Source organism: Eschscholzia californica, unplaced genomic scaffold (genome assembly GCF_041429995.1).
Source record: "Eschscholzia californica isolate CP2 unplaced genomic scaffold, dmEscCali1.0.p SCAF_1, whole genome shotgun sequence".
NCBI lineage: Eukaryota > Viridiplantae > Streptophyta > Magnoliopsida > Ranunculales > Papaveraceae > Eschscholzia > Eschscholzia californica.
In genome coordinates, this window is record NW_028238198.1 from 74,842,249 (window position 1) to 74,857,561 (window position 15,313).

General features: G+C 38.0%; 2 protein-coding genes and 1 long non-coding RNA gene across 3 annotated transcripts; 1 reads left to right on the forward strand and 2 right to left on the reverse strand.

The window, feature by feature from the left end:
* Positions 1 to 7,563: 7,563 nt before the first annotated feature.
* On the reverse strand, positions 7,564 to 9,775 carry LOC147569109 (pectinesterase-like). The gene is made up of 2 exons (XM_086655560.1): positions 8,603 to 9,775; positions 7,564 to 8,414 (listed from the first exon to the last, which is right to left on the reverse strand). Exons 1-2 carry the CDS (start codon positions 9,663 to 9,665, stop codon positions 7,714 to 7,716), a joined length of 1,764 nt encoding a protein of 587 aa, XP_086511686.1. The 5' UTR covers positions 9,666 to 9,775; the 3' UTR covers positions 7,564 to 7,713.
* A 2,301-nt stretch (positions 9,776 to 12,076) lies between these two features.
* On the forward strand, positions 12,077 to 15,090 carry LOC147569110 (uncharacterized). The gene is made up of 2 exons (XR_015231203.1): positions 12,077 to 12,408; positions 12,655 to 15,090. It is a non-coding gene; the product is annotated as an uncharacterized LOC147569110 (long non-coding RNA).
* Positions 12,935 to 14,808, reverse strand: LOC147569111 (Plant invertase/pectin methylesterase inhibitor superfamily). The gene is made up of 2 exons (XM_086655561.1): positions 13,823 to 14,808; positions 12,935 to 13,695 (listed from the first exon to the last, which is right to left on the reverse strand). Exons 1-2 carry the CDS (start codon positions 14,787 to 14,789, stop codon positions 13,025 to 13,027), a joined length of 1,638 nt encoding a protein of 545 aa, XP_086511687.1. The 5' UTR covers positions 14,790 to 14,808; the 3' UTR covers positions 12,935 to 13,024.
* Positions 15,091 to 15,313: the final 223 nt, after the last annotated feature.

Genomic DNA, 15,313 nt, shown 5'->3' on the forward strand with positions numbered 1-15,313 from the left:
GTTTTTAGGGGTATAAGCTCAAAAATTCTTTGCATAACTCCTTGACAATTTTATCAAACAACCCCATTAATAAGAAGTGAGAGGCGTGAAGATGATCACCTATAATTTAAACAATGAAAATAGAGTAATAATCAACAAACAGAATTGCAAACCTTTCTTTGCTGATTCTTAAGGAGGAACAAGTGAAGATTCAACATCTTTCAATACCCTAAATCATAAAATGAAAAAAGAACCCTAAATCATAAAAATGGAAAAAGGAATTATTTCTTTGCTACTTTTAAGTAGGAGCAAGTGAAGATTCAACAACCTGCGTCAAGTAAACCCATGATTTAGAATTTTAGAACAACTCAATGAAATAAAACCCTAATTCATGCATCGCAAACCTATGATTCAGAATTTCATAACAATTCAATGAAATAAAACCCTAATTCATGCATCGGCAAACCCAATTTAATAACAACCCATCGAAATAAAACCTTAATTCATGCATCCAAAACAATGATGACGGTGAAGATCAAGGGAAATTGTAGAAAGCAGGACATAAAGGAGCTTTATAGAGAGAGGCAGAAGAAAATAAATCCCGATATTCTTCTATGAACCATCTTCTGGGGAGATTGGGAGGCTTGATTCTTCGTCGCTGAAGATTGGTGAGATGATATGCTTCTTCGACGAAGATCTGCGTGATTTCTTTGGTGAAATGATTTCTGCCATAAAGAATTGGGGGTCATTAAAACAGATGAATGGAGATTTGGGCAAGAAGATTTGGGGGAGAATAAACCCAGATACCAAAGAGATGAATGAAGATTTCGCAATACTCAGACACCAAAAGAGATAATAAAGGTTTCGGTTTTGATATGTAACGCATGTAGAGATTAATGAGGAGAGGAACAGACTGGAGATTAATGAGGAGAGGAACAGACTGTAATGCACAAAGTTTTATGGTCGATTGAAGAGAAGACATTAGAGAAGGGCCTAAACTGAATAATAAGGGACTGAAATTGAATAAAAGGGAGATTTATAGCCTTATTCATTTTGTATTCGTGATGAGTTGGAGTAAGATGTCCACATGGTTGTCCAAGTAAGCACAATGGTGCATTTATTTTGTCCTAATCATCAAAACCCACTCTGTTTTGTTATATAGATATAATTCAATTCCATTTTATAACACTTTGAATATTAATTATTTTTTGAGTTATTTTCCTAATGGCCCCCAACTTTGTGACCAGCTTCCCGCTTGACCCTTTACTTTACGAGAAATACCCATATGACCGACCCCCTTCCGTTATAACACCGTCACTCTCTCTCCTCCATCATGTTTTCTCTCTCTGCCAACTCACACCACATCATTTGTTACGCCACCTCATCACCTTCTCCGACAGAGGTCGCCGGCCGGCGACCTTCAAACTAATTTTTTTTCTCTCTCTCTCTTAAAAAAAAATTTCATTTCTCTCTCTCTCTAGAACCGATCTAGAGAAAGAGAGAAATGAATTTTTTTTTAAGGAGAGAATTTTTTTTTTTTTTTTAATAGTTTGAAGGTCGCCGACCGGAAATTTGGCCGACCGGCAACCTCTGCCGGAGAAGGTGATGAGGTGGCGTAACAGATAATGTGGCGTGAGTTGGCAGAGAGAGAAAACATGATGGAGGAGAGAGAGTGACGGTGTTATAACGGAAGGGGGCCATATGCGTATTTCTCGTAAAGTAGGGGGTCAGGCGGGAAGCCGGTCACAAAGTTGGGGGTCATTAGGGAAATAACCCTTATTTTTTTTTTATCAAAAGCGAATATTATTGTCATTACCCATAATACTAGCAAGATAATCAAATTAAGGTGATTTTAATCGAGGCGAAGTGTTATAATACAAGCAAACGGTAGAGCGGAATATTACCAACAATTTGTTGACATGTCGTTGCAGTTGGTCTATTCATAGAAGACTTTAGTGGTCGATGTCTTCAGTAGTCCGTCGTCAATAGTGTTCACTTTTGTATGTAAGGTTGGGTGTCGAAAATAACCTACTTTTATTATGTGGTCTTGAAGCCTAGACCTCATTTCTGGGAGGTAGATGCTTAACTACTGAACTACACTATGAGTCCGTTTGATACGTGTGAAAATATGATGGGAAAGTCGGTTTTCTTAGGAAAAGTGATTTTCTGCTGTTTGGTTGGTTAAGAAAGTAAGAAAGTTGAATTCTCATGAGAAAAAAAAGTGTGAAAAATGGGTCAAAGATTTTACCACCAATTAGGTGGTAAAATCGTTTTCTTACTCACAACATACTGTAGCGCTCTCTCTCCTCAGCCCACGCTCACTGTGTCTCTCTTCTTCTCCCTCCCCTCTTTCAGATTTTTTTTCTTCTCCCTCTCTACTATTCTCTACCAGCAATCGAACTAGATTTTTGAAGAGGAGTTTAGAAGGGGCATATTAGAGTAGATGTATGTGAGAATTTTAGATTTTCATAACAATTTTTCATGGTAGGAAGATGAACAACTAGGGTTTTATTTGTGACTTTCATTACTTCATTACCCACATCGATTCAGAAGATTGTGGTTTGAAGGTATAATCGTTGTATCTCGTATTTGATCAAATCTTGTGCGGATTCTAACATATTGCTAGAGATTTGACTCTGATGAACCCTAATTTCAAGATTAATGTTGTTTTGCTTCTCATGTTGATGGAGTTTTGCTTGTATATCAATTTGGCCATTAGAATTTGCTTGAGATTCAATGACCTTGTTAATCTCAATTCCAGAAGAAAAGGAGATAGATGCGAAAGAGTAAGAGAGAGAGATAGACGAGAAAGATGGAGATCCAAGATAGAGACGAGAAAGATGGGGATCAAAGATTGAACTCCTTGGTACTTAATTTTCAGTTTATATAGGCACCCGACCTTTTCATCACTAGCGCCCCCTTTGATGTTTAAAAAATGTGCCAACTGCAAAAATGCTGGGTGCTTTTAGATGTTATCCTTAATTTTCTCATGCTCTATCAAACACTAGAATATGATTTTGAAATGAGAAAGAAAGTCACTTTCTTTCCCGTCAGAAAAGAGTAATTTTCTTTCCCACGTATCAAACGGACCCTATATGTTATTTTCAGATTAAAAAAAAAGGTTGTATATGTTACTTGATGTAAACAAGGAAATGTGACGGTTTAATCCTTGGCTGCCTGTCGTTAACCATTTCTCATTAACCCCTCAAATTAATGAAAACATAAATGTGATGGTTCAGATCTTATCTATACTTTAATCTGGCCGTCCAAATTTCATTTTTTTTTCCTTTGTCTCTGTTCCAAATCTATAACAGCTTTTTTAGGCAAATTAAACTCTGAATTTCTTTCTCCGTTTCTCCCTCTCCAATATTCATAACAACTTAGGGTTTCAACAGCGTCCAGAATTCAGGTTTACCAACATTGACGAATTTGGTGGCATTGGAAATGTTCCTCGTATTTTGTTGGTTGTTATTCTTCGAGTACCCATTTTCTCTTATTTTGATGTGTTATTTTTTCTACCTACTAGTGATTATAAGTAAATAAAAGATGTGTTTGTTCAATTAAGCTACAATCAGTTTTTCTTTTACCATTTCCCCAATTTTATTCTGATATTGTTATTTACTGCATTTATTTACATGGAGCTACCATGCTGATTGCTGACCTCTATTCATCCTTTTAGGTTTCCTATTCATCCTTTATGGTTCAAGACAACAGTCAGCTTCACTGACCATTTACAAGAGTTTCTTGTTGCTATTCTTACTATTATGCCATTAGTTGTACCTCCTCTTCAGAAATTTAAAGCAAATCCACTTTGTATTATTGACTGTTTAAAGGTATATTTCTGCAAGTATGGGATTTTTCTGCTACTTACAATATATCGCTTATTTTGTACATTTGCTACTAGAAGGTGCTACGAGTTGCAATCTATCATGTCGCTTAGTGATTAAGAAGTCTGACTCTGATTCTTGTTTCTTCAGGCCTATTGTATTTCAAGGTGGACTATCGTTTCGTCAGTGATGAGAGCAATTCTTGCCGCTACAAGAAATCAGTATGGTGTCCGTATTTGGAGGTCCTTACACACTTTAGTACTGAGTGGAGAAGCTTTACCGATATCTTTATGGAATATCCTGTGCAGACTATTGCTGGAGACTTCAGTTTTAAATCTCTATGGAAGCAGAGGTTTGAGCAAATAGAAAACTTCTTTTAGTTTATCTTCTCTTCTTTCGAATTTATGAAAATGTAATGCAATTCTTGTTTCGAATCATGTGTCTGTGCTCGGACATTTTTTAATAACTTAGGAATCTTGAGATTGGAATATAATTCTGCTTTCTTGAAATTAATAATTTAGGAATCTTGAGATTGGAGGAAAATGGGGTTAATAATGTACTTAAAGCATGCAGGGCACTTCTAACACCAAGAAATATGAAAGATTTCATGCATAAACTGTGGGAGGTTCATTGGAGATCATTTATTGATGCATTTCTATGGAGTTCGAAGGAGGAAGAAGTTATGATCTCATTCCCATCTATTTCTATGTATTGATGGCATAAGGTATGCACAATCCTCTGTTTGTTTTCACTTTATGCTGGTTATGTGGTTAGTAAGTTAAAAGTAGACATTTTTCTTAGAATTCCTTCCCTAGGATTTGTTCATCGATACAATGATTTCATGATCTGTAGTAACAACTTATGACATTAGTCTAGTCCGAGTAACAGAGTTCCTGAATGAAACAAAATTTCGAAGTACAACTAGGTATCAGAGAGTCAGATCTAAAATCACAACTATGCTCTCTGCTACTAGAATAATATGGATAACAAGCCAAATTTCCTTTCAGATACGTGCTTTTAGTGATAGACCACGGTGAAAAAAATGAAATTGTAATGAAAGTGCTACTGCTAAAACAATTTATTATCTTTGGACATATTTAAACTGGTCATATATAATTTTATTTATTGGTATCCCTCAATGGCTCAATGGGAGATCAAATTGGAAGGACGAACTGAGCGCTCGGGAGCTTTTATCGTCGATATCTCTCAGGTATATATCTGACTAGATTTTCTTTCCAGATTTACTTAGTACTTTTCATTACTATAGAAGATATTTGCTCATTTGCTTGTTCTCTAATTTATGTAGGTTGTCGTTGGGTGTTACAAAGGAAAAAGTTACTTTCTTGATTCTGTTAAAAAAGATGAACCACGACATGATTTTGATTACATTACTGATGAAGGATATCTCGACATGTTTGGAGTTTTCCTTTTTCGTTTCGTGAGGCCAGTATGAAACCTGTTGGTCGGGTGCAAACCTGAAACCTGTCGGACTGGACAGCCCGGCTCCTCTTGGACTAGCCCAGTCTGAGGTAGTACTTTGGGCCTCAGACTGGTCACTCCCGAAGGGAGGCGCCTGCAGTTGTCAGGAATTGACCACGGTCAAACACTTTTGGGAGCCGCCTACGACAATTATGGGAGGCGGATTTAGAGCAAGTCCAGTTGTATGGGGGTTAGGCTGAACTTTAAAAATTATCAGCCTAAGGCCCATACTCCAACTCAGTATTTCGCCTAATTCAGCCCGAAAAGTTTAGTCGACTCTACACAAAGAGTCGACTGATCACTATTTCAAGTCTCTCCCAAATATGACCATCGGGAGTTCCAGCGGTCATATGTTGGGTCCCAGCTGAGTTGGGCAGGGAAGAAAAAAAATTGACCGTTGAATCAAGTTCGACGATCATATTTGGTCAAGCTGGAGCGTTGGACCAAATCCAATGGTCCAATTTTGGGTTGGTTCCTTATAAATAGGGAATCCGTCCATTTACACTCTACAATACACACTCATTTCTTCCATTTCTTTTAATTTTCTCTCATTTTCTTCCATTTTTTTTTTGTTTTTGGAACTTTAAATTAATATTAGAAAAAGCGGAAGATACAAAAGGAATAAGAATTATGACGGAAAACAGTAAAAGGCCCTGGAGAGGTAACCGGGAACCAGAAACCTCCCCAATTACATAGGAGCAACATACAAGATAGCCTGCTCCCCCCCACCGTCATAGGGAGGAGCAGCAAAAAAAGCACCGCCACAGAGGCTCCTAACAAGACTGAAATTTTCTTCCATTCTCTTACACTTTTTTCTCATTCCTCTCACTGTTCTTTATTTCCTTATATAATTTACCTCAAATTCTTGTTCCACCACAATACCATTGAAATGGATCCTTAAGATATGCAACAAATGTGCGACGAAAGGTTTATGGAAATGATGTCTCCTAATTTCCCGTATGTTGAATTAGGGAATGTTGATACCACTAATCAAACATCGCCATACATGTCAGAAACCCCTGATGAAACGTGTGATGATGCTTATGACCCGAGTACCACCGAGAAAGCTTTGTGGGTGGCATATACACAAGAAGAAGATGTTTTACTTGTCGATTCTTATTTGAAACCCACATAAGAAAAAGTTCACACACTGTTTCGCACATGGACAATATCACACGCACAAAATACCACATATGTGTCTTATATACACACAAATATTTTAAGTCTAAGGCTCTAATGATTAGAGTTGAATTAGGGAATGATGATGCCACTGATCAAACATCATCACAAATGTCAAAACCCTAGATCAAACGTGTGACGATGCTTGTGACCCGACTACCACCAAAAAAGCTCCATTGGTGTCGTGTACACAAGAATAAGATGTTCTACTGTCGGTGTGATGCTGTATCAGTGAAGAACCCAAGATAGTATGTATATCAGGCATAGTAAACTTGCTTCTGATTGTGAAGTATAAGTATGTACAACCTGCCCAGTGTCCTAGCTCCTACCAATGCTCAGTCTGTTTCTAGGGAGGCTTGTTCAATGAACAAACTTATATTGTTGCAATTTTAGTATAAGTATGTACAATCTGCCGTTACCACTACTGCCTTAATGACTTGTTATGTCAGTTGGCCAACTAAATGTATCCTCCAACAACAAGAGATTATAACAAATGATTCTTAATGACTTATTATCTTGAAGGATGCCTACGCTTTTTTCTCTTGCATCCCCTGAGAAACAACCGTAGTTTTCTGTTTGCATTTGTAAACATAGGCCAAGTTTGTCTTGAGCCCAAGAAACTATCATTATACCACATCTTAGATTCTTAGTATATACTAATATACTACATGGTGTCGTGTGGAGCCATGTCCCTGTTGGAGCTGAGAAAATCATGTTCTTGGAGAACATTATGCCGTTAAATTTGTGGGCCTTTAGAAGATTCTATTATATTTCATCATTGCTGACATGTATTTTAATGTTCAAAAGTTGGATTGGTAGGACGTCACCATAAGGTAAGCCACAGGGAAACAAGATGTGGATGGAGTATGTTCTCCTTTTGAACGGTCCATGGTTGATGACTTGTGGCCGGCTGGACACGGATGGATTGCCACGAAATCTGAAAACCTAGAGAGGGAGAACATTTTGTGGCCGACCAGCGATGGTTGATGACTCATGGCCAGCCGGACACAAGCCATTTCGTGGATGGATTGCCACGGAATCTGAATCCTCGACCCAGACACTTCGGCAGAGTACGTTTATATATAGTTCTTCCATGAACTTGGAATACAAACATATTGGATTCACACTGATGAGTCAAAATAAGTTTACAACTGGTTCAAAATTATACTATTAGAACATGTAAGTGCAAATACAGTCATCTTCAACTTTTGATGATGAAAACAATTAATGGTGAATTCTACAATTAATATTAGAGTCCAGCAGTGAAGGGAACTCCAGAAGCTATGATAAAGTCACCACCCTTCATGGTTTTGGAAGTTGCTGTGAATTCTTGAATGAGGGCTTCCTCAGAGACGGTTCCGGTCTTAATGGCAGGCCATTGAACTCTCTTAGATAAGTCAGCTCCTAAACCTTTGTTTTGATACTCAACAATGTAGCTAGTATCGAGATGCACGGTTCCCATCCATGGAAACCAACCAGTTGGGTCGATCAAGTCATCGATTTGGCTTTTCATTATAACAGTCCTTGAATAGTTCTTCCATGGCCTACCCAAGAATGATCTTATTTCATGTCTTACTGGGAACAATAGTGGGTCTGCAGAAATGGTGCATTCTTGGAGGATGATTCCTGTTGGTTCATCTGGTACTTTCCTTCCTTGGGCAGTCACCATGTTTTGTTGAGAAGGACCTGGTTTCCTCACTATCATTTTGCAGTTTTGGAACAATGAAAGTGCATTTCCAAAGATGAAGTCTACTGTTCCTGTAATGGTGCAATCTCTGTAGAATTGACGTCTAGCGTGTGCGTAAAGTGTGTCTTGGTAACCATCTATTTGAACATTGAAGAAGATAGACATATCTGATGAAACCCTAAGTGCCACAGCTTGATGACCTTCAGGTCCTGCTGTGTTCTCAAATCCAATGTCCTTAGCCATGAAACCATTCCCGTGACATCCTGTATATGATTTAAACAAACGTTGGTAAAAAACTAAAAATGTGGTGCGGTAGTGCATAAACGTTATTGCGGGGTTTTTTTTTGCTTCTAGCAAGATATTGTCAAAAGAGGGCTAGAAATCAGTTACAACAGAGTCCGAATGAGAAAAGCGAAAAAAAAAAATAGTTGTTGTAACTTAAACCACTTACCAACGGTTGCAGAGGCGAATGTGTTCATGCCTGGAGTAGTCATAACACCGTAGTTGTTAGTGAGCTTTGTTTTCGTAGGACCATCTCCGATAAGCATGATATTCGTCATTTCCTTGGTAATGTTGAAGTATTCAACATAAACTCCGGCCTTGACATAGATCACATAAGGTGTCCTACTTGCCAAAGGTGCGGCTTCGATTGCTTCCTTGACTGTCTTGTACTTACCACTTCCATCCTTGGCCACAGTGACATTAGGTGTAATTGTAGAAGGTGAAGCTGCAAGAAGTTTTCTTCTCCCATCTGAGACCCAAGATGGGAATTCATCTGATGATTTTGGTACTACTACCTCTTCTGAAGATAGGAGTTTTCTGTTAAAAAATGGAATTTCTAAAGACCCAAGAATGGTAGAGATCTTAGCAACCATGTTAAGAGCATTGTTGGTCAATTCTTGGGTAGCGTTCAAAGCTTCTCTCATTGACTCTCCTGCCTTACCTTTTGTGCCCTCGAAACCTTCCAAACAAGTATCTTCATATGTCATAGCAGCCGATAACCAAACCTTAAGATCCTCAATAGCATCATCAATCTTGGTTATATCTAACTCACCCAAATGCTCGAACGATCTTTGAAGATCGTCGATAGCATAATCCATAAGTTCTTGACAATTTTGAAGAGCTAGTTTTGTTTTAGGATCTTTTTCTAACTCTAACAAAGTAGATGAATGAGCAATTGCTTCATGAATTTGACTCATAGTAACATTGAAACCAATCTTAATGAGTTCTTTAGGATCAGTGGTGTTTCCGGCTGCCTTACCTAGATGTTCACGACAAGCTTCCTTGTATTGGGTTGGTTCACAAATTGTATCAACTGCCTTGTTTGATGCATGTACCTCACCTTCACCTTCACCTTCTTCATGATGGCTTGGGGGTTGGTTTCCATGGTTATTGGCATGTCCTTCATTGACACCAACAGCTACAGCAACAACCATAGCTACTAGCATCATTGAAGATACCGTAACGATAGCAATTCTCTTCTTCTTGGCATTGATATCGTCGGCCGACGACATTTTTATTTAAGTAGGTAGAGAGAGGGAAAGAGAGAAAATGAAAGCTCAAAAGAGCTAACAATGGGGCTTTCTTTCAATGTGAGATATGAAACTTGAGCCCCTTCTCTGAATTTAAAATATGGGAAGAAGTTCACATTTATATGATAGTGAGAAAAATAAAAATGGTAAAAATTTGTTATGTTTGCTAATACAAAGGCAAAGTTTAGGTAAGAATATGACAAGATAACAGGTTGTTAGTGATTTACGGAGAGAGACAAAGGTTGAGCCTTGCCCCAGCAGCCAAGTGGCATAGTCTTTTGTTTGGGAGGTGAGTTCTAAAGGCGCTCCACTTGAATGCCTCTGGCGCCCTCCTACAGGTCAAAATTTGTGGAACTGTGGAAGGGGTGCTCTAGCAATAAAGTAGGGCGCCTATAGAACCTCTTGTTTGAGTAGAAGTTTTTTTTTCGGGTTTTTTAGGCCAAGACCCCCATTTATTTAGCTATATTAGGGGGAGACTCCTAAAAACATTTTTGTTTAGGCGTTAACCCCCAGAGCTCATTTCCGTTCAAATAGTCGTGTAAGTAGTGGTCGTGCGAATCACATGCTCGCCTACTGACCAAAATACCCCCGTTCTAATTTTTAGTATATGGACCAAGGAATGACATGTCGAAATATTTCGACCGTTTTCAAATTAGGTAGACGAAACCCTACTTACAGATGTTTCGAGCAAGATATCGTCCGACATTAACCGAAATTTCGGTCGAAACTTCGAAATATTCAAAATCAGACCGAAAAATACCAAATCCGTTCAACAAAAGTAACATGTTTGGTCGATTCCCTTCTTCATTTGGTTTTCAGAAACTATACTTGTCATCTCCTTGATTGGAACGGCAAAAAAATTAAAGAGATTCGTGTTCTTCATCACTTCAAAAATCTTAGAGAGAGAAAGAGCGGCAGAGAAGAAGGAAGAAGGGTCTCTATGAAACCCTAATGTTATGTTTTCTAGAGGAACTTTAAAAGCACCCACTTGAAGTGTTAAAAACGCCCATCAAGACATTTTCGTGGGTGTAGGAAAGAGGTGCTTTTAACACTTATGCGGAGCGCCTATATAACTATCTTTTGTATTCTGGTCCGTCATTTTTTATTTCAAAGTCAACATAATTGTTTAGTATAGTAATTTACCCCCTAAAATAACTGTGGAAGTCAAATATATTCAACTCCATCCCCCGATCTAAGTGTGAGATTGAAGATTACTTCTCCAACTAACAAGTTATGTTACAAATCCACTACTTTTTTGTTATTGTTGACCCATATGTGCTTAATAATGGTTAAAGAGTCTTGTAAACAACTAAATCATATTTCTATCACTTCCAAAAATTTGTAAAATTTCCACACTGACCGAAACGTTTCCACTTTTGGACTTACCGAAACTTCTACCGAAACCGAAGTTTCATTCCTTGATATGGACCCCATTTATTTAGCTATATTAGGACTACACCCCCAACCAAAATACCACTTAGAGCTTCACAACCACCTATTTCTCAAGTATCTTATTCCTCTCAACCATCAACTTCACAACCTGTAGTATTTTCTTCTTGTTTTGAATAAGTGATGCTTCCAATATTAAAATTTTCACTATAAAATCCAGATTTTTCTTCAGTTTGTGGATCTGTTGAATCTAAGCAAATCGGTTCTGGTTTCAATCTAGAGTTCACCAATTTCTTGTTTTTGCTCTTCTTCATTGTCAACTTGGGTTCTGTTTTTTGCTCTGAATCTTGGTTAGTTGTTGAAGAACAATCTGAAAACCGATTTAACATGGATGAATTTCTTCCTCGGTTTCTTTTTCTTTGATTGCTTCTCCTTCTTCTTCAATTTCTTCTACTTCTATTCTAGATTTCAATTCTTCTCTAGCAAAATCTTCTAAGATTTCATCTTTTCTTCGAAACCCGTGTCTAAGAAATGGATACCTACTCCTTAAAACATGACTAAAAGATTCAAGATCAGATTTTTGTGAGAAACAATTATAAAACAGAGACTTTTGATACCAATTACTCCATTTTGGGTACAACTACTACTAGTTGTTCTTCCATTCGTTTTTGGGTTCTGTTTGGTGGATATTATAACTTGAACTTGACCCATACATGTAATTTTTGGGTACCACTACCTCGGACGGGCAAAGACACGATCCACCATATCATCAAAGTACAAGTGACACCTCGACCAAAGTCACTCGCTGATTGGCTCTAGCTCGGGGAGAGTATGACCCAATCTATATCTGAACCTCAGACTTATGAGACAGAGAACGTAACAAAGAGTGAACCAACCGGAGTCACTCGTGGATTAGATCTAGCTTTGGCCTCTGGCTAGGGGTGAGCATGACCCAGTCTATGGGCGAACCTCGGAGTTAGTGGTTCGACATGTAACTAGGGTACTTCAACCGATCGTGATATGGGAAGGTATTGGCGCAGGATAAACTATTCTAATGGACAAAGTATATTGGTTGGGGGTGTAGTCCTAATATAGCTAAATAAATGGGAGTCATATACTAAATATTAGGACGGGAGTATTTTGGTCAGAGATCGAGCATGTGATTCGCACGATCACTACTTCACGGCTATTTGAACGGAAAGTGAGCTTTGGGGGTTAACGCCTAAACGAAAATGTTTTCAGGTATGTCCCCCTAATATAGCTAAATAAATGGGGGTCATTCTCTAAAAAACTCTTTTTTTCTCATATAGAGATTTTCAAAAAATCCTCTTGGGAGGTATATATTGTTAAGATGTAATATCAGCTCCCTATTCGTTGAACGAGTCACTTGTCGAGATACAGTAGCATTTAACCATCATGTTAGGCACAGGTGGATGGCGTGACGTTCTGATACCTAACCCATCCTATCTGGATGTGTGCCTACGTGTGTCCCCCTAATATAGCTAAATAAATGGGGATCATTCTCTAAAAAAAACCTTTTTTTTTTTCTCATATAGAGATTTTCAAAAAGTCCTCTTGGGAGGTATATACTGTTAAGATGTAATATCAGCTCCCTATTCGTTGATCGAGTCACTTGTCGAGATACAGTAGCATTTAACCATCATGTTAGGCACGGGTGGATGGTGTGACGTTGTGATACCTAACCCATCCTATCTGGATTTGTGCCTACGTGTGAGCCCGACATGATTTTGCATGAAGACCCAAATGTACATTCAGCTCTTGTACCTAGCCTAGTCCACTCAAGGAGTTCAGTACTTACTGGTACTACTTGGCTGGACTCGGTCTCGAGTTAATTCGACTAGTTTTTGTAGATAAACCATTGAGAAAGTTATAGAAAATAAATCATTAAGAAAGAGTGTTAGCTAATAAAAGTAACAAGAAAATAATAGGATTTATGTGGTTAGACCAGCCTGAAACTTGACACCAGTAGATGGCAACCAAGCTCTACCATCAATAAACCTTCCAACAGTAAAGAAATTAGCAGTTACAATATTACCAATGATATGATACCCAGGCCATTTAACCCGACCCGATAGCCCAGACCCAGGTCCATAATTCATATATTCACCATAATATAATGTGTTTAAGGCAAAATCTCCAAACCATTCAAGCCACCCTTTGGGCTGAACCTGATTGCTCATATATGTTTGCATATAAACTGTTCTTGAATATTGCTTCCATGGTCTTCCCAAATAAGTTGGTTGTGAGGCATAAACATAGCTATTTTGTATCGAAAACCCGGTACTTTGATTCGGGTCTTTTCGACCTTGGGCTGTTATTGTGACTTTTTGATATGGTAATGGTTGTCTTGTGAAAATCTTGCAACCTTGAAGGACAGCAGCTCCATTGCCAAATATGAAATCTATGGTGCCGTAAATGTTACATTCACGGTAAAATTGACGGAGTGAATGAGCATATAACGTGTCTTGGTAACCTTCGATACTACAGCGGAAGAATGCTGATTGATCTGAGTCAACTCTGAGAGCAACTGCCTGACGATTTTGGGGTCCGGCCGTGTTTCGGAAAGTTATGTCTCTTGCTATGAATCCCTTCCCAGAAACAGCTGCATTAGAGAGAATTGTTTGAGAGGTAAAAACAGGAAAATTGTTTGCAGTTATTGGATCTGGCCCGTCTAGTAAGAGCCTATGTTTCGTGGGCTTACTCTATACAAGTAGAGAAGAAGAACTTACCGAATGTAGCGGTCCGAAAAGTGGTCCATCCTTGCAAGAAATTACGATTAGCCGATATAACAGTTATCCCCATACCATCCCCAACAAGCATTATGTTACTCTTCTTTTTTTTCAATTCTACATTCTCATTGTAAACTCCCTTCTTCACATAAATCACATATCTCTTCTCACTATAATTAGGAGCTTCATTCACCGCTTCGACAATCGATTGATATTGTCCACTCCCATCTAATGCAACAATCGCATCCACATTCATACCGTCTGGGCCCGAATCTACAAAATGACGATCTCGGCCCAAAACCCATTTGGGATAGCCCGGCTCAAAATCATTCCAAGCATTACTAGTAGTACTAACAGTTTTGTTAAAATGTGGTTTGGCAGGAAGACTATGCATTGTATTATACATAGTTAGTACATTACTAATTAGTTGTGTTACTTGTTTTAGACTTCCTCTAATATACTTTTCTATGTTACCTTGAGTTCCTTCAAAACCTTCTAAACATGTATCTTGATTGCTCAAAGCTGCACTTAACCAAGCTTTTAGATTTCCTTCATGGTGAGTAACAATCGAACTATTTCGAATTTTCTCCATTTCTTGCATTGACCATCCTAATTCTTCGACCGAATAATCTAGTAGTTCAACGCAATCTTCTATAGCAATTTGTTCTCGTGGGTTTATCGATAATGCAGTGAATTTTGTTACTAATGTTATTGCTCTTTCTGCCTCGTTCATTGTTGCCTTTATCGCAGCATTCAGAATTGAAATAGGAGTTTTAGAACTCATGTGTAGAAATTCGGAATGGAAATTGGCACTGCAGGATTCGGAGTTGACAGTGTTTAGGCAAACTTGGTTGATCATGAGTCTCATGGTTTGAGCTTGTTCATTATTAAAGGAAGAACTAGGAAGAGCTTCAAGTGAATAAGGTAGGAGAAGAAGAATGAAAAGGATATTACCTAATGACCCCATTTTTTATGTTGTGGTACATGAGGATTGTCAACTAGGCTTCTCTATATAAGGGTTGATGGTATTGCTTCATTTTAAAGTAAGATTTATTCCAAATACTAATCCTGACTTTCTTTCATTAGGTTTTGTATTCTCTCTTTAATTTGGAAGTTATGCTTCAATTTGGAGTATGGGTTATACATTCATTGCTTGTGATTCCATGCCTAGATGACTTCTAGTGCCTGTTTGGATAGAATATCAATGTTTTATTCATGTAACCCAATGATCTCTTTTTTTTCTCTTCCTATTAATCTCTTTTCCTTTTGATGGATTATTAATTAAATATTTAAATGTTACATGTCCAAAGAAACAACAGAGTTTGTGTTCATTCAACTCAAAACCTAATTGTCACAAGTTTTTTAGCCATCAAACATTTTTGTACACCACCTTCAAAATACATAAAACCGCGAGGTTTGTTTCTCCTCGTTTGTATCTAGTTAGAATGCTTCTCTTTACAAAAGGGTTTTTTTTCATTCTTTTAGCTTTCT